The sequence below is a fragment of the Leucoraja erinacea genome, chromosome 5 (assembly GCF_028641065.1).
Source record: "Leucoraja erinacea ecotype New England chromosome 5, Leri_hhj_1, whole genome shotgun sequence".
In the NCBI taxonomy this organism is placed as follows: Eukaryota; Metazoa; Chordata; class Chondrichthyes; order Rajiformes; family Rajidae; genus Leucoraja; species Leucoraja erinaceus.
In genome coordinates, this window is record NC_073381.1 from 92,249,822 (window position 1) to 92,269,163 (window position 19,342).

The 19,342-nt window shown below is 45.4% G+C and overlaps 1 protein-coding gene across 4 annotated transcripts in view; it reads left to right on the forward strand.

The window, feature by feature from the left end:
- The window catches only part of LOC129697565 (CSC1-like protein 2), a 138,134-nt gene that overhangs the window by 64,210 nt on the left and 54,582 nt on the right, over nt 1-19,342 (forward strand). For 3 of the 4 annotated variants that reach the window (XM_055636235.1, XM_055636239.1, XM_055636236.1), the window contains exons 3-6: nt 5,395-5,474; nt 7,257-7,295; nt 10,035-10,125; nt 19,086-19,123. In XM_055636235.1, coding sequence (XP_055492210.1) covers nt 5,395-5,474; nt 7,257-7,295; nt 10,035-10,125; nt 19,086-19,123 — 248 coding nt within the window. The remainder of the gene's footprint in view (nt 1-5,394; nt 5,475-7,256; nt 7,296-10,034; nt 10,126-19,085; nt 19,124-19,342) is intronic. The other variant, XM_055636238.1, reaches the window with a different exon arrangement.

The following is a 19,342-nucleotide window of genomic DNA, read 5'->3' on the forward strand; positions in this document are numbered from 1 at the left end:
CAGCTGTTCAGGATGTTAGCGAAGATAAAATAGAATAAATCTCTCCTAGAACTGAAATAACCTTATGGTTTAAATTTATCCATTCATTGATTCCCAAAGCTTCATAACTCCCACATTTACAGTTTAAGTAGTATTTATGTTAGATTTTTTTTTATGTCTTTACATTGTTTATATATCTGTAAACCCTTGATGGTTCTCACATTTGCACAAGTGCGGTGTAGATTTTTGCCTTTTATAATCACATTTCCAGGGTAAATTGCTGGTTGTAGTTTGGACAAATGGTAAATAGATTAAGAGCCTGAAGAAGGGTCTTGACCCAAAACCAGGCCTGCTCATTCCATCCTGCCTGATTTGCTGAGTTCCTCCAGCACTCTGTGTTTAATCAAATTCCAGCAACTGCAGACTTTTTCTCCAAAATAAAACGATGAGCTGGGTACATGTACATCAGTGTACAGGTCACGTTTCAGTTCAGGATCCTTCAGACTGATGTCTGAAGAAGTGTCCTGACCCGATATGTCACTTATCTGTATTCTTCAGGGATGCTGCCTGACCTGCTGAGTAACACCAGCACTTTGTGTCCTTTTGTGTAAACTAGTATTGCAGTTCCTTGTTTAAACACAGAGCAGTACATTACAGTACATCATTAGGCCCACATTGTTTGAACCACACACAATGCCAAGTTAAGCTAATCTCCTCTGCGTGGAGATGACTCTGTTCCCTGGATATCAATGTGCCTATCCAAAACCCCTTAAACGTGGGGATCTGAAAAGTAGGGTTGCCAACTTTCTCAATCCCAAATAAGGGACAAGAGGTCAAAATAAGGGCCAAATTCCCGCCGGCAATTCGTTGGCTGACTTGGCCGTGGCTGGGTGAATGATGAGTTGGCCCCGGGTGCGGGACTTTAAGTGCGACGTCGGATGCAAAGTCCGGCACCGCATCCAACTCGTGAACCGATGATCGTCCATGAGAAGGAGGGGTGGTGGTGTCGGCGGTAAGCGAAGGTCTGAAGGTCGGACAGCTGGCCGGGCTGCCGACCGACGGGGCCACGGGCGAGGCGCGCTGCTGCTGCTGCTGCACTCCATGGGCTGCACTATGTCGGGACGGGTGAGGCGGGGCCAGACGCGGCGCTACGACCCGACAGTCCCCTCGACCCGAGTACTCGCAGTCAAATACGGGACAAGGGCGGTCGCGTATGGACCAAACCAATTTAGCCCAATATACGGGATGTCCCGGCTAATACGGGACAGTTGGCAACCCTACTGAAAAGTCAGGAAAAAAGGTAAACTGTTTTTTAAATAAGGTTGCGAATCTCTTGCAGAGCTTCAGCACCTCTGATCTGAATATTAAAGCAACAACAGAATTGGGGCAAGATTATTCTAATCAAAATAAAATATCTCCCTCTGTAGGCTTGAAGTGCTAAATGGTCTCCTGTTTTGTAGTGTTCCAAATCAGGTTGCCTACAAATAGAAAACTCCCAGCACTCGTCTTTGAGCCCACAATTTAGCCCAGCAGGTGCAGAAGCGGCTTACCAGAAGGCTGCTGGGATTAAAGGGTATTAGTTGTAAGGAGAGGTAATGAGAGACATAGACAATGAGGCAGTCAGAACCTTTCTATTTCCCAGGGTGGAAATGTCAAAGATTAGAGAACATACAGTAGCTTTCAGATGAAATGGGCAAAGTATAAAGGAGATGTGTGGGGCTTTTATTTTTGATACAGAGAACAGTGGGGCCTGGAACACACTGCCAGGGATGACGGTGGAGGCAGATATGATCTGGTGGCGTTTAGGAGACACTTAGGCAGGGATATGGAAACGTGCAGGCTGGATCACTTGCAGGCTGGAGGAATTAGTTCAACTTGGCATCATGCTTGACATGGACATTATGGGCTGATGGGCCTGTCCTGTGCTGCACTAATTCAAGTCTGTTTGAAGTAGACTGTGAATAGGTAGCATATTGCAACCCAAGAACAATTATAATAAATAATGCAAGGAGTTATATTGACCCATTGGAAAGTAAAGTTGAGATGCGGACTAAGTGTTTGACTTTTGCCAAATTCAACTCTATTACTGTCCTTGTTTTCCTCTGAATCATTGCTAATATATATATCCATGTCTTTTGTGGTAATCTATATTGACTATACCAGCACTTGCAATTAAAAATTGCTGATGCTGCTGGAAATACTCAGTAGTCGGGCAGCATCTGTGAGTGGACAAACAGTTAGTTTCAGGTCAAAGAGCCTTAAAATTGGGAAGGAGACAAAAGAAGGGACAGAAAATTAAGGGACAGAAGTTTAGGGGTAACATGAGGGGGAACTTCTTTACTCAGAGAGTGGTAGCGGTGTGGAATGAGCTTCCAGTGGAAGTAGTGGAGGCAGGTTCGTTTGTATCATTTAAAAATAAATTGGATAGGCATATGGATGAGAAGGGAATGGAGGTTTATGGTATGAGTGCAGGCAGGTGGGACTAAGGGAAAAAAGTTGTTCGGCACGGACTTGTATGGCCGAGATGGCATGTTTCCGTGCTGTAATTGTTATATGGTTATATTATATGGTTATAAGACAATGCAGGAGTAAGGCATGTGGAAGTGTGACCCATCTTGCCTGTGCCAGTTCGTTGAAGGGGCTTTCCTACGTCCCACCCCAGAAATATTTGGAAAAAAAAGACGGTGCTGGAGTACCTCAGCGGGCCGGGCAGCATCTCTGGAAAACAATTGATCATAAAGGGGTGGGGGGAGAAAGCTGGAAGAGAGGAGAACCAGGACAAAACCTGGTGATTGCAAGTGAAGGTTTCCTTTCTTGTTAGGCAGGTGGTTGGGCAAAGGTCAGAAATGAAAATGGAGATGGTTAAACAAGGCCGAAGAATTGCAAATTGTGAAGCTAGAGGAAGAAATGTAGTCAGAATGGTGGGGAGGAGAAATGGGTACGAGTCCAGGCAGAGGGTGGGGGTTTGCTAGCTATCTGGTATTGGAGAATTCTTTGTTCATACTGTTGGGATGCAGGCTACCCCAGTGGAATATGAGGTGTTATTTCTCCAGTTTGCCTTTGGCCTTGCTCTGGCAATGGAGGAGGCAGACAAAAGCAACTGGTTACGATCGTGTAGGGGGAATGCCTATGATTGGGTAGCACCAGGGTGACCAGAAGGGTAAGCTGGATTATTTGGTCGATTAGTAAATGGGAGCAGTTGGAGAGTGAGAACATGGACAAAGTAATGCAGGAGTTGTGAAATATAGTGCAGGTGGACACGCCCAGCAGGCCATGCTAGCACGCACTCTGTACCGGAGGGGTAGGAGAAAGAATGGCGAGGGGATGGGGGAGTGTGGAACGAACAGTATCACAGATGGACAACCAATACAGACAGAAGTCAAATTACTGGAAGTAGACACAAAATGCTGGAGTAACCCAGCAGGACAGGCAGCATCTCTGGAGAGAAGGAATGGGTGACGTTTCGGGTCGAGACCCTCCTTCAGACTGAGTTACTACAGCATTTTGTGTCTATCTTCGGTTTAGACCAGCATCTGCAGTTCCTTCCTACACAATTTACCTGAAGTAGAATGCAATATTAAGATCAGAAAGCTGCCTGGGCTGAAGGCATGCTATTCCTAAAGCTTGTGTTGGGCCTAGTAATAGTTCATGAAGCCACAGACCCATAGGTCAGAGTTGGTTGAAGAATTACAATGGTAGCCACTAGAAGGTTCAGGCTTCCCATTGTGGGTTTAGTTTAGAGATACAACACTGAAACGGGACCTTCAGCCCACCGAGTCCGCTCCGACCAGCGATCCTCTTACACTCACAATTTTCGTGGGATATTGTAAAAAAAATTACCAAGCCAATTAATCGAAAATTGTACGTCTTTTGGAGTGGAAGGACACTGGAGATCCCGGAAAAAACGGGAGAACGTACAAACACAGTATGGACAGCATCCGTAGTCAGGATCGAACCTGGGTCTCTGATGCTGTAAGGCAGCAACTCTACCGCTGCGTCACCCAACATAATTGAACATGGGTGCTCTGCAAAGCGTTCACACAATCTGCGTTTGGCTTCTCCCGGTGTAGAGGAGAGCACATTGAGAACAGCGAATGTAAAACACAGAGTAGAGGAAGTGAAGTGAATCGATGCTTCATCTTGAAGGGTTGCCTGGGTCCCTGGATGGTGTAACGGGAAGAGGTGAAAGGGCAAGTGTCACACCTGCGGTTACAAGTCAAAGAGCTGCAATAAGCGGCGTGGTTGGTGGGAACGGAAGCGTGGACCATGGAACAGTCCCTGCAAGAGGCTGAAGGGGAAAGAGGAGATATCTGATGGTGGACTCTATTTTAGGTGACGGAAATGATCCATTGAATGCAATGTCTGGTGGGGTGGAAGGTGAGGACTAGGGCAGCTCTATCCTTGGATAGACACCAAATGCTGGAGTAATGCCCCTGTCCCAACCTGAACGGAAACCTCTGGAGACTTTGCACCCCACCCAAGGTTTCCGTGCGGTTCCCGGAGGTCTTTGTCAGTCTCCCTACCTGCTTCCACTACCTACCTGCAACCACCTGCAACCTCCGGGAACCGCACGGAAACCTTGGGTGGGGCGCAAAGTCTCCTGAGGTTTCCGTTCAGGTTTCCTAAGTGGGACGGGGCATTACTCGACGGGTCGGGCAGCATCTCTGGAGAAAAATGATAGGCGGCCTTGCAGGTTAGATTCCTTCATCAGACTGAAAGTAAGGAGGGTACACAAAAAAAGCTGGAGAAACTCAGCGGGTGCAGCAGCATCTATGGAGCGAAGGAAATAGGCAACGTTTCGGGCCGAAACCCTTCTTCAAAAAGTAAGGAGGGGTTGGGCTGGATGTAGGAAAAGGCCAGAATGAATCGGGGCCAGAAACAAGTGACCCAGGGAGGGTGGAACTCGTAATGGCTGGAGAAGAGGTGATAATGAAGGGATACAGGGAAGCGAACGGAGGAACTATCCTGGCAAAAAATTCCACAGATTCACTAATCTGTGGAATTCTGAGGCTGTGCCCTCTGGTCCTAGCCTCTAACAAGAGTGGAAAGGTCGTCTCCACATCCACTCACTCCAGGCCTTTCAATATTCAGTAAGTTTCAATGAGTTCCCCCCCCCCCACCCATCACTCCAGTGATAACAGGCCCATTGCCGTCAAATGCTCTCATCCGTCAAACGTTCTGCCAGGATGTGAAGGTGCAATCAGTCTGGGAAGGGTCCCGATGAAGGGAAACGTTGCCTATCCATTCCCTCCACTGATGCTGCCTGGCCTATTGAGATCCTCTGGCACGTTACTTGTATGGTACATATCTCAGTAACACAATTTAAAACTAGCACAATCGTTGAATGTAGAATGGACAATGTGTTGAATGTTAGACATTAGCTAAGTTCTCATCTTGTTTTTATTTTTATTTTAGGTGCTGTTGTTTGTGTTCTCAATTTTGCGGAAGGTAGCCTGGGATTATGGGCGTCTCGCACTGGTGTCGGATTCTGAGAGGTAACAACATGCACTCGTGTTACGCTTTCCGTTACTATTGGCATGTGTTGAAGGATAACAGTACTTCCCAACCTTTTACATGTTGTTTTAAATGTTTTATAATGTTGAACATGGTTCTCTATTCCTTCAGTCGCCCAGAAAAAGACTGATCTGCAGATTGTGTGCATGTTTGTCTGAGAGAGGTGATGGATGTTTCTGATTTCACTTCAAGATAAACGGACTATTATTTTGTGTGGAAAATAAATTAAATAAAAGGATTAGGTGATGTTTCGGGTTCTTCAGACAGAAAGATAGAGGGTGGGGGGGGGTGGGGGGGTACTGGAGGCGAGAAAAGGCCAGAACAAATCGGGGCTGGCAACAGATGACCTCAGGAAGGGTGGAGCCCACAATGGCCCATTGTTGGCTGGGGAAGATGTGCAAACGAGAGGGATACAGGGATGTGAAGAGTAGAACTAGTTGGATGACGAGGGTGGGGAGGGAATGCAGGAGTTACTTGAAATTAGAGGAGTCAATATTCTTACCGGCAGGTGTGATTTTTTGCCGTCTTGTTGCGGCTATCCCACTTGCAGCAACAGGTTCTATGCATCCAACCCAAATCTATTATAATTTAAAAAAATAATTTAGTAGGTGACCCCTTCACTATTATAAACTAATTCAAACTGTTCCCTACTTTAGACAAACTGTTCTTCAAACCCTGTTCTTCATTGGTGAATCTAGGATGCCTTTAAGATGATTGTATCACTCCTGATGTCCCCCAAAAGTGACTGCTGATGGGATCTGGTCATTGCTCTACACGCAAAGTCTTTCTTTTTTTCCATTGTCATGTGAGATACAAGCCAAAAATCTGGAATAATTCCACTATGAAAGCTCACCTCTCATTCATTTGTCTGGCCTACCACCATCCTGGATGAGGTCAAGTAATATGATTTATTCTTCAATAGGTCTGTACTAACATTTAGAAGTTGTAAGGGGGGGGGAGCTAGACTTGAACATAGAGCAGTACAACACAGGATGGCTTCCCCCTGACCATCCAGGTACAGAAGTCTGAATGGCTGATTCCTGTGCTGTATGACTTCATATCTCAGTCAGGCTCAAAGGGCCGAATGGCCTACTCCTGCACCTGTTTTCTATGTTTCTATTCTGTGTAGGGCCTAGCAACGGCTAGTTTTCTGAAGAATGGACTGGAGTAGCTCCGCAGGTCAGGCAGCATCTCTAGAGGGCGTGGACAGACAACGTTTCGGGTCAGGACCCGTCTTCACTGTGAAGAAGGGTCCCGGCTCGAAACGTCGCCCATCAATTTCTTTGTCGCCTGCTGTCCAACCCGCTGAGTTCCTCCAGCATCTGCAGTTCCTTGTGGTGTTTTTTTTGATGAATGTGCCGGACACAGAATTTTCAAAACCTCATTGGATCACCAGGAGCGAAGTTCATCGGGGGTCGGTGGGATGTGCTCCAGTTGTTGATGTTCATAAAAAAACAATTGCCTGGAGCATCATGTTGATCTCTCACTCTGGATTGAGGCTGGTGCAGGGTTGTGTTCGTGGAAATTATCTTGTGCTGCTTGTTTGTGTGGAAGCAGACGTTATCTTTAGAGGCCTCTTACAATAATCTCCGATTTGCCGAACTGTTGATGCTGGTAGACCATTTTCATGGACTTCATTAGAGGGACACAAAGACGAGAAGCCCTCGCACGCCTTATTTTAAGTTCTTCTACTGGCTTTTCAGGTAAAGTTGGATTTTTTCATTCAGTCTGTGTTTTTAAGGCCTCTCTTTTACATTCTCTAGAAAGAGACGTGGGAAACTACGAGCGGAAGAGCGGGAATAGTATGTTTGAGGTTTATTTTTTCCATTTTAGTTCTCTCCCGTGGTCTGTGATAGTATTAACCACTTTTTCATTTATGTGCTCTCTGGGTTGAATTGGTACTAATGGTTCTTCAGTAAGGGTGCTACTGGTGTGTAATAAAACTCTGGCAAGTGCACTGTATGGATTCTATATTCTATAATATAGCTGCGTCTCCATCAGCGCTTGCTGTCCAGTGCCCATGTGAGAAGCTGCAGTAGGTTTACCCCCCTGATGTCCAAACCTAAATATGACTTGTATTGGAATACGTCACGTGCATTGCAATGGGACGTTAGCAAGCGCTGCTTGCTTCCTGCCCACAACTCCAGCAGTCGTCTACTGGATACTTCAATGTAACAAACCTCAAAAGTGCCTTGCAGTAAAGAGGGAATCGAGGGTGCCAAGCTTGTTTTCCGATTGATTGCATGATCCTGGCTCAGTACGGTACACCAACAAGCTTCTCACAAGGTGCACGCATTGCATGGCTGCCTCCTGGTATTAAAACATGTTTAAGTGATCTCGGTCGGTGATGTTCACTTGGGCTTCCTGCAGTTTAACAGCGAGAGTGTGGATGAGTTGCTGAACACAAGTGCATTCGTGTGATTTGCTACGTTCAGCCATCTCGGCAAAGAACTTCAAATCATTCTCTCCTGGGTACAATATTCCAGCAGTAAAATGAGGTGGTGTCATCCTCAATGTAAATTGCCTCAGTGCTAGGGACCCGGGTGTGATCGTATCTGCCTCAACCACCACCTCTGGCAGCTTGTTCCATAAACCCACCAACCTCTGTGGCAATATTGGTTGAAGGATGACCCATCGGCTGTACGAAAGCTGGCATCTTTAATCATTTGTCTGATAGAACGGACCTAAACTGAAAATGATGGGTTTGGGGGACTTAAAACTCATAATCCCATTGATTTAATAAGTAGCATTGCTACCACTGAGGCAAAATTTATCAATCAAGTATCAATTGGTCAGAGACAACAATTGAAATTGAATGGTCTGCTCGGAGATTGGAAATACGATGACATTTGGAGCTTTGGATATTGCAGCAAACTCTTCCAGTATCACCAGTCCTTGGACTGCAGGATGTTCCTTGTTTGGAAGCACCATCAGAACATCACCCTTTCTTTCCATTTTTCCTCTCTTGAATGATGACTATTTGCAAAGGTCCATGACTCTTGGGATCGTAACCACTGTCTAACCTCTGTCTCTTCCCTTGCAAGTTGCACATGTTGGCAGCAGATGAGCTACTGCAGTTGGTGATTGGTAAAGTGATTCCGTGTTGATGTGACATTATCTCGAGTGTCAGCAGGTCTCGTTTCTTTAGCAACAGCACCCCAGCAACAGGGAGGCCAGTACTGATGTGTTCACTGCACTTCACTTTCACATTGTATTTGAGGTGACAAAGCAATTAATTCTTCAGCACTTCACGGCAAAAACATTTTGCTACCAAAACACGATATAATTAGTTGCACCATTATTATTTGTGTCAAAAATCACTCAGCAAAGGATGCGCAAGTCACTGCTTGCAAGCAGACAGCAGTTGAATTGCACTCTTTGACGTTTGGCAATGCCGCTGAAGCAAAAGATAGTGCTGGAAGACCTCAGCGGGTCAGGCCGTATCTGTGGAGGGAATGGACCGACAATATTTTGGGTTGAGGCCCTTCACACTGATGAAGTAGGGGGCAGAAAGTTGGAAAGCAAAGTCTGGGAAATGAGAGGGTTTGCTTGGTGGAGTAAGTGACAAAGGCTAAATGTGAAAAAGAAAAAAAGACTGTTGGATGAGGAGTGAAATGTCGAACCAGTGGAAGGGATATGGGTGGGAGGAGAAAGTGTGTGGGGGGGGTAAAACAGAAGATGGGGACTCGGAAATGGGAGATGAGCAGAAACGAGCAGGGTGATTAAGGTGGTGGGAGATCGTGTTTACAAATTACTCAAACTGGGTTGGGAGAGGGGCAAGGAGAAGAGGTGAGGGGTTGGTGAGTTATTACTTAAAATTGGAGAGATGAATGTCCACAACTATTGGGTTGAAAGCTATCCAAACGGGAGATGAAGGGCTGTACCTTCAGCTTGTGTGCGGCCTCACTCTGGGAATGGAGGAGGCCCAGGACAGAGACGTCAGTGTGGGAATGGGAGGGGAATTAAAGTGGTTTGTAGCTGGGAGATCTAGTATCCCTGATGGACAGAGCACGTGTTTGGTGAAACAGTTGCTTAGTCTCTTGGAGACCTGGATAGAGTGGATGTGGAAAGGATGTTTCCACTAGTGGGAGAGTCTGGGACTAGATGTCATAGCCTCGGAATTAAAGGGCGCTCACTTGGGAAGTAATTCCGAGGGTGGTGCATCTGTGGAATCCTTTGCCACAGAGGGCTGTGGAGGCAAAATCAGTGGACATTTTTAAGGCATAGATAGGTAGAATCTTGATTAGTGCAGGGGAGAAGGCAGGGGAATGGGGTTAGGAGGGAGCATTAGATCAGCCATGATTGAATGGCAGAGCAAACTTGATGGGCCAAATAGCCTAATTCCAGTCCTATCACATGACCTTATGAGGCTACATCAGGATCACCGAATGCACACGAACCATTGAAGCAAATCCTAGTTCAGGCATAAAAGCCACTTGGAGCCCTGCTGCACTGTGTTAATGCCACTGATGCTAGTTTACTGAGTATTAGTGGAGTGATTGTGTGCTGATGACTGCCTCTACTCTTGTTTTGTCCCTCAGTGTGGCTTCGGCTTTGCATTCGGAGAACCATGACCGATATGAGCGCCTGACCTCCGTGTCAAGCTCAGTTGACTATGATCAGAGGGATAATGTGAGTAACGTTGCCTTTGCTTTCTGGATCAGATTTACATTTACAGAAGAAATGCATTTTGTCTTTTATTGTAAAGGTGAATTTTATTCCAGCCAAGTGAGAAAGATATTTGCTAAGTACACTAGAGAGAAGAACAACATTGGTATACATCCAAGGATCCTTGAAGATGTTAGCACAGTGAAGATGGTAAGGAGGCTGAGGGCAACGTAACCAGTTATACATGGTATAGATAACCAGATGGGGTTTGTCAGCCTGGGAAGGCATTCCATCTAGGAGAGAGGGGAAACTGATCTAAAGCCTCCACTGCCTTGTGGCCATATCCAATCATGGAAAAGGCTCCAGGAGTAAACCTCAAGAAAAATCTGGAGTCGGAGCTCCTAAGGCGGCTCGTCGATGTCTACAACCTCGCTCTGGCAGCTCCTGCGATGGCGCTGGTGCCAAACTGTTATGGCCCTGCTGTTACTTTTGATCGATCAGCGATGTGGAGAGGTGGGGGGAGACGTGCTGCATGGCCAACTGCTTGTCCTCCATATGACATCGCCCAGGCTTGCATCCGACCAGGATGCATCACCCATGGTCAGCCATGACCGAGGGGGGCCCACAAAATAGCCAACACACATTTCCAACGGTACAAAGTCTAAAACTAGAGAGCGTAGGTTTATCAGTATAGGCAATGGAGTGGAATTGGTATAGATAAGCTTAATGGTTGACTGTGGCCAAAAGACCTAACTGTGCTGTCCAGTGTGGTACGAATCTCTGATGTACAAATATGCCAGGTAGTACAAAGAGAAACATACCAAAGTGCAGAATATCGTGTTCTGGCATGGCAATTACAGAGGAAAAAGCCCAATGCCCGCAATGGGGTAAGTTGAAAGATCGGGACCACACCGTTAGCTTATGAGAGGACTCTTGAGTAGTCCGATAATGGCAGGGATGAAGCCGTTTTAAATCTGATTGAATGTGCTTTTACGCCTTTATCTTCTGCCTGATGAGAGAGAACACTTGAAAGGTTAAGGCACAGAAGCTGAATGGCCTATTTTTATGCTGCTTGAGTCTGGCACTACCACATTGAGCTTGCACCATGGCACAGCAGTAGACTTGCAGCCTCGCTGCGCCAGAGACCAGGGTTCCATCCTGACTCCGGGCGCTTGTCTACACGGAGCTTGTGCGTTCTCCCCATGACCTGCGTGGGTTTTCTCCAGGATCTCCGGTTTCCTCCCACACTACAAATACTTACCAGGTTTGTAAGTTAATTAGCTTGGTTTAATTGTAAATTGTCCATAGTGTTAATGTGCGGGGATTGCTGTTCGGCGCGGACTCGGTGTATCTCGGTGTTTCTCCGCTGTATCTAGAAGATAAACCCCTCGTTCCAGAAGATGACCTTGACCTTGACGTGAGTCTACGGTCCAAGTACTGCCGACTGTTCTTTTTGCAACACGTTAATTTGAAAAAATTCATCAGTGTTCTTTTCAAAACATAATAGAGGTGTTTTGCTGGGTCATTGCGTTCCATTATTTAACCCAAGGGCAAGATGCCGACTTGATGAAGTAAAGCCCATATTCTTTTTATAGATTTACAAAGGCTGCCAAAGTACCATCTGCAATCACGTTTTGTTTTACAAGAGTACAAAGATTAATCTGGTATTATGTAGGTACATTGTTGATCAGTACTTCAAGGACAGAACATGAAAGGAGGCAGAATATTTGTCAATGTTACTGTTAATTTGCATTGTTCAGTACTATATACTGGAAGTGACTGAAGCTTGTGTATCTTAAACCATAAGGGTAATTAAAGAGGAAGCTACATTTTTTGATAGTCATACAGCGTGGAAATGGACCCTTTGGTCCCACTTGTCCACGCAGACTCACATGCCCCATCTACACTAGTCCCACCTGCCTGCGTTTGGCCCATGTCCCTCTAAACCTATCCTATCCATGTACTTGTTGAATGCTGCTTGAACCTGGGTGTCATGGTACACCAGTCATTGAAGGTAGGCATGCAGGTGCAGCAGGCAGTGAAGAAAGCGAATGGTATGTTAGCTTTCATAGCAAAAGGGATTTGAGTATAGGAGCAGGGAGGTTCTACTGCAGTTGTACAGGGTCTTGGCGAGACCACACCTGGAGTATTGCGTACAATTTTGGTCTCCAAATCTGAGGAAGGACATTATTGCCATAGAGGGAGCGCAAAGAAGGTTCACCAAACTGATTCCTGGGATGTCAGGACTGTCTTATGAAGAAAGACTGGATAGACTTGGTTTATACTCTCTAGAATTTAGGAGATTGAGAGGGGATCTTATAGAAACTTACAAAATTCTTAAGGGGTTGGACAGGCTAGATGCAGGAAGATTGTTCCGATGGTGTTGGAGAAGTCCAGGACAAGGGGTCACAGCTTAAGGATAAGGGGGAAATCCTTTAAAACCGAGATGAGAATAACTTTTTTCACACAGAGAGTGGTGAATCTCTGGAACTCTCTGCCGCAGAGGGTAGTCGAGGCCAGTTCATTGGCTATATTTAAGAGGGAGTTAGATGTGGCCCTTGTGGCTAAGGGGATCAGAGGGTATGGAGAGAAGGCAGGTACGGGATACTGAGTTGGATGATCAGCCATGATCATATTGGATGGCGGTACAGGCTCGAAGGGCCAAATGGCCTACTCCTGCACCTAATTTCTATGTTTCTATGAACATTGCGATATGTTGAACGTTGAAAGATCAAAGAATTGAGGGAATTGACATGAAAGAGAAGACCTAGGATAGATCAGCAATGAATTACACAGAGCGGCTTTGATCTGATGTAGAGACAAGGAACTGCAGATGCTGGTTAATACGCAACTGGACACAAACTGCCAGAGTAACTCAGCAGGTCAGGCAGCATCCCTGGAGAACATAGATAGGTGATGTTTCAGGTCGGAAACCCCCATCAAATTTAAATAATTTTGCCAATGCATATTAAAATGATGGAAAACTTGTTTTAATCTGAGACAGCCTGGAGTTAAGGTTTGAAGAAGGGTCCTGACCCAAAAATGTTCTTTAAGGATGTTGCTGGACCTGCTCATTAACTCCAGCATTTTGTCTTTCATAGAATGATAGTGTGAAATCAGGCCCTTCGGCCCAACTAGCCCATACTGGCCAATAATATCCCAGCCACACCTGCCCGCGCTTGGTCCATTGCCTTCCAAACCTGTCTTATCCATGTACCTGCCCAACTGTTTCTTAAACGTTAGGATAGTCCCTGCCGCAACCACCTCCTCCGGCAGCTTGTTCCATGCACCCACCATCCTTTGTGTGAAAATGGTACCACTCAGATCCTATTAAATCTTTTCCCCTTGACCTTAAACTTATGTCCCCTGGTCCTCGATTCACCTACTGTGAGCAAGAGACTATGCATCCACCCGATCTATTCCTCAAATGATTTTACACATGATTTCCTTGTAAACTGACATCTACAATTCCTTCTTTCTACAGCCTGAAGTTGTCAGTGCAGCTGTCTGTCAAGATGATGGAAACTTAGCTTTAAGTGCTTTCAAAAGAGAGCTGGATAAACGTTAGTGAAATAATTTGCAGGGCTGGGAGGAAAGAGTTGGGGAGTGTGTTTGACAGGAGTGTGCTCCTTAGAATAGGGACTGGCCAGTGGCTTCCTGCAGGAAGAGGCCCTTCAGCCCACAATGTCTGTGACCAACATGGTGCCATGTTAAAGTAAACTCAACTACCTGCACGTGATCGTAATCGAGTTAGCCTCTTCGGATCATATTTGGCCCATATCCCTTTAAACCACACAGAACAATATAGTACTGTATAGGAACTGGCTGTACTCAATGTCCATGCTGAACATGATGGCAAGTTAAACTAAACTCCTCTGCCTGAACATGATCCATTCCCTGCATATCCATGTGCCTATCTCCAAAGCATCTTAACTGCCACGATCGTATCTGCCCCTGGCAGAGTGTTCCAGGCCCCCTGTGTACAAATATCTGCCCCATACAACTCCTTTAAACTTTGCCCCTCCCAACAGATCATCAGAAAAATCAATCTGGTTCACCCACGTCCTTCAAGGAGTATAGAACAGTGCAGCACAGAACAGACCCATCGGCCCACAATATCCAGGACAAACACGATGCTAGTTAAACGAACCTCCTCTGCCTACATGTGATCCATATCCCTCCTTTCCCTGCATGTCCATGTGTAGCTGCAAACCTCGTAAACAACGCTATCTTATCAGCCTCGCCTGATTACCACACCTGACAACGCATTCCAGGCAAGCACCACTTTCCATTCTGTGAAAATAACTTGTTCCAGTACACTTTGCCCTCTCACTGAAAAGCTATGCCCTCTAGTCCTTGACGTTTGTACCCTGGGGGAAAGCTTCTGACTGGCTACCCCATCTATGCCTCTCATCTACCCTATCTATGCCTCTCATAATACTATATACTTCGATCAGGCCTCCCTGCAACCTCCAACACGCCAGCGGAAAAACTATCTCAAACGGTTTGTTCTAAATATGCTGCATACTATTTACAAAGCTGCCAGTCTGATGGTGGTCGTTTAGCATGACTGCTTCCGTTACATGCTGTTTGCAAGGTCTGTTTAACATGTGGGCTCGCCAAGTGAATTAAAGCTCAGTGTAGAACCACAATGTCATGACAGACTCTGTGCAAACCCAGACATCAAATGGTTGTTACCGTATCAATAGCTGGTGAGTGGTGCCAGTCATGCTGTTGGACTTGTGGTATCGTAACATCTAACAATTTTGATCTGAACAGTTAGACTGTGTCTTCTGTTGCAGTGGACTACGTAGTTGTGCATCCTATTGTCTTCTGTTACCGAGTTTAAGTGCGTGATTTAATTAACTTCCACAGATTTTGTATGTGTGGGGGGGAATAAAACTGCTGGAGGAACTCTGCAGGCCAGGCAACATCTGTGGGTCAGCCATCACTCATTGCAATATTAACACCTATAGAACAGTACAGGACAGGCCCTTCGGCCCAAAGTTCTTTCATTTTGTGAACATGGCTGCCTTTGTTCTCCTAATATTGGTGGTGACTGAGAAGCATGTGATCCATTAGCAGAGAGAGAGGAACTAAACTGAGCACTTGTGCCCCTGTTTCAATTATGATTATGGTCATATGATACAACTAATTCTTTAATTGCTTGATGAGAATAATTGAATATTAGTATTATACATTGAATTATCCTAGTCACACATTATACCAGCAGAATTGTGGGGTTATGTGTCCTCACTTTTTTTTTGTTGTAAATATTACTTAACAGGTGTAGTGGTTTTCCATGTTGACTAACAAAATTGACACTGGAAGCGCAAAGAAGTGCAGGTGCTGGTTTACAATAAAAGACATGAAGTGCTGGAGCAACTTGTGGGTCAGGCAGCCTCTCGAGATAATGGATAGGTGGCATTTTGGATCGGGACCCTTCTTCAGACTGATTGTAGTAAGGGGGGGGGGAGAAAGCTGGCAGAGGTGGGGGTTGGACAAAGCCCGGCAAGTGATAGATGGATACAAGTGGCCTACCGGGAGGAGGTGGCTGATCTGGCAGTCTGGTGTCAGGACAACAGCCTCCTCTTGAATGTCAAAAAAACTAAGAAGCTGATTGTGGACTTTAGGAAGGCACAACATCCGAGGACGTACACGCCACTGGAGATAAATGGGGATACTGTGGATAGGGTAAGCTGCTTTAAATACCTGAGAGTCCACATCACAGAGGATCTAACATGGACATAACACACCGCCGCACTGGTGAGTAAGGCAAGGCAGCGCCTTTGCCACCTCAGGCAGCTGAGGAAATTCAGAGTCTCTCTGAGGATCCTCCAGTGCTTCTACTCAGCGGCTGTAGAAAGCATCTTGTCTGGAAACATCACAATCTGGTTTGGGAGCTGCTCTGCCCAGGACAAGAAAGCTCTGCAGAGAGTAGTGTGTTCGGCCGAACGCACTATGGGAACTACACTCGCCCCCCTGCAGGAACTATACACCAGGAGGTGCAGATCCAGAGCCAGCAACATTATGGGGGACCCCTACAACCCCAGCAACGGACTGTTCCAGCTGCTGGGAAAACAGAGAGGATGAGAAGGAGTATCTGCCCACAGTATCTTATCTCACCAGGGACTAATTTACTGTACCAATTTACTGTTGTGTGTCTTTTTAAAATTGCAGTTTTTTTTCTCACAAATATGTAATTACTGATTCTGTTCTATTCTGTTTTGTAGGGTTTTTTTTTTTGCACAATCTGCAAGATTGCCACTTTTCATTTCACTGCACATCTCGTATGCGTATGTGACAAATAAACTTGACTTGACTTGAAGTGAGGAGGGTGGGGAGGATGTTAATTGGCAGATGGGTGGACAAAGGGCAGAGATGAAAAGGCAAATGATGTGAGATACGGAGATGAGGATAGAGGAGGTACTAGTTGTGAAGCTAGAGGACAGAATGTTGGTGGAAGGGGAGGAATGGGTGTGAATCCAGGCAGGGCCTAGGGAAGGGAGCAGAGAAAAATAGACAGGACACTGACAGCCGAGGTCACATTTAAAATTTAAACAGCAATTAGCGATGTGGCAGATATATTGCAGAGTTGGTGATAATTCCATTAGATATAAACTGTTCATCTCAATGCATTTGTTGATTTACACCTCTTTCCGTCTCTTCATGAGATTAAATGTTCACACTCGTGAATGTCAGGCATGTATGATTTGTTTTGTGGCTGCCTCTTGCAAGCATGCCTTCCCCTATGTGCAGTTGGAGCATTTCACCGGCAGGTAACTTTGCAGCTACTCGCAGGCAGCTGCGAAATTGCCCTCCTTCGTCACGGTAATCTACATTTAAACCTTGCTGGCGATTCCAGTGGAAGGTAATGCACGAAAGGTCAAGGATGAAAAGATTGTGTTACACCGAAGCTTAACACAGTATGACGCTGGCACTATCGTACCAGTCATTATGGTTCGCGTGACACCTTGTTGTCATCTGTGTCTTAAAGCAGTGTCAAAGTTTGCTTTAGTTTAGAGAGAGACATCGCGGTAACAGGCCCTGCAGCCCACCGAGTCCGCGCCGACCAGCGATCCCCGCAAATTAACACTATCCTAAACGCACTCGGGACAATTTACAATGATACCAAGCCAATTAATCTACAAACCTGTATGCTCCACCTTTGGAGTGTGGGAGGAAATTGGTGAAAATCCATGCAGGTCACAGGGAGAATGCACAAACCCCATACAGACAAGCGCCCGTAGTCAGGATGGAACCCGGGTCTCTGGCGCTGCAAGGCAGCAACTCAACTGCTGCGCCACCGTGCCACCCAAAATGTAGGTGAACATCCTTGACTAGGCCATTGATGAAGCCCTAGCAAAGCCATTAGATTCTAAGCCATCGCCTATCCATGTTGAGATGCTGCCTGACCCACTGAGTTACACCAGCACTGGGCTTTTTTTTTCTAAACCAGCACCAACAGTTCCTTGTCTTTTAAAAGCCATTAGATAGTTACATACCGTAACTGTGCACAATTGGACACAATCCATCAGCTCCATGGAGGGTTATGCATTGAATGATCCTGACTAAACTAAGTTATTCTCGCTGAGTGCTTTGAATCGACCTTTCACTAATTTTTATGTCTGCCCTCGCCAGCGGCTCAAAGTCAGTAGTAAAACATGCTTCTGCTGCGCTCAGCTTGTTTTGTCTGCAGCCCTATTACAACGGCACTTCTTCAGAATTGAAGTATCATCTGAGAATTAATGAGCATTTTGAGATGTGAAAAAATGCATTCAATATTTTTAATACATGAATACGATTTCAGGTTTCATGGATAAACGTAAGTGTGTTCAATGCCGCACATATGTCGCTTTCCATCTCATTTGTAGTTTGGAGGTACAGCATGGAAACCTGACCTTTGGCCCTCCGAGTCCATGCCGGCCATCGATCACCTGTTCGCACTAGTTCTTATACGCTCATAAGCCATAGGAGCAAATTAGGCCATTCGGCCCATCAAGTCTACTCCACTGTAGACTCAAAATGCTGGAGTAACCCGGCGGGACAGGCAGCATCTCTGGAGAGAAGGAATGGGTGGCGTTTTGGGTCAAGACCCTTCTCTTTCTTACACATGTCTACTCCACCATTCAATCGTGGCTGATCTATCTTTCCCACTCAACCCCTTTCACCCGCCATCTCCCCGTCACCTTTGACACCCTTACCAAATCAAGAACCTGTCAATCTCTGCTTTAAAAATATTCGGTGACTTGGTTTTGCCAAAAATAAATTACAAAGCTTTAAGAAGACAGCTATGGATAAGTAGAGTGCCTAAAAATAAAGTCCTTGTCACTTGTCATAATAAAGAATGTTAAAACTGAGCATGTGTCCCTGGCACTGCCGTCTACTTTAGTCAGATTCTGATCTCTGTTGTCAAAGGACAAATGGCAATCGTAAAACAATATAACAAGGTTGATCGGGTAAAATGACATTTGCTTATTGTAACGGGGTGGAATTGGGCTGTGTTTACTCTTCTATGTCTTTGGAGGTGCGTTATTTATAATTGTTATAAGATCATTCCGAAGAAGAAAAAATGCCAAAGTGCCTGCAACAGTGAACAACACAAATGGTCTGAAGAAGGCTCGACCCAAAACGCCACCCATTCTATCCCTCCAGAAATGCTGCCTGTCCCACTGAGTTACTCCAGCATTTTGTCTATCTTCACATCAAAGGAAAATCCTGTATATAAGGAATAGATGAATCTTTGTGTAATCTCCTAGATTGCTGCCAATGATCACTGTATTTGGTAGCTCTTAAATAGTCTTCATTGTCTTACCCAAAGTTTGTGTTGGGTTTAAAGGTTTTCTTTAACAGTTTCCACAGCTGTCTGTTTGTTTCAGAAATCTCTTCTATCTATTCCTCTCACAAAAAAAAATGGTGTTCTGCGATGGGCTATGAGTGATTCCTGCGTTGAGCCATTAAAACATCCCAATATTTCTTTACAGGGCTTCTGTTCGTGGTTGACTGCTATCTTCAGAATAAAGTGAGTATTCTCATCTTATAACAAAATCCATCATTTATACTGAATAATATAACTTAAAGATTTAAATTGTTAAAGCTAAGCACTGCAGTTATAGAAGTGTCTAATGATCTGGATTCCTGCTGTCTTTAACGTAAGAATTTTACTACATTATTCATGTGCGAAGTGGAATTGGGGAAAATATTCCTAATGAATGAATGAATAAGTTTATTGGCCAAGTAT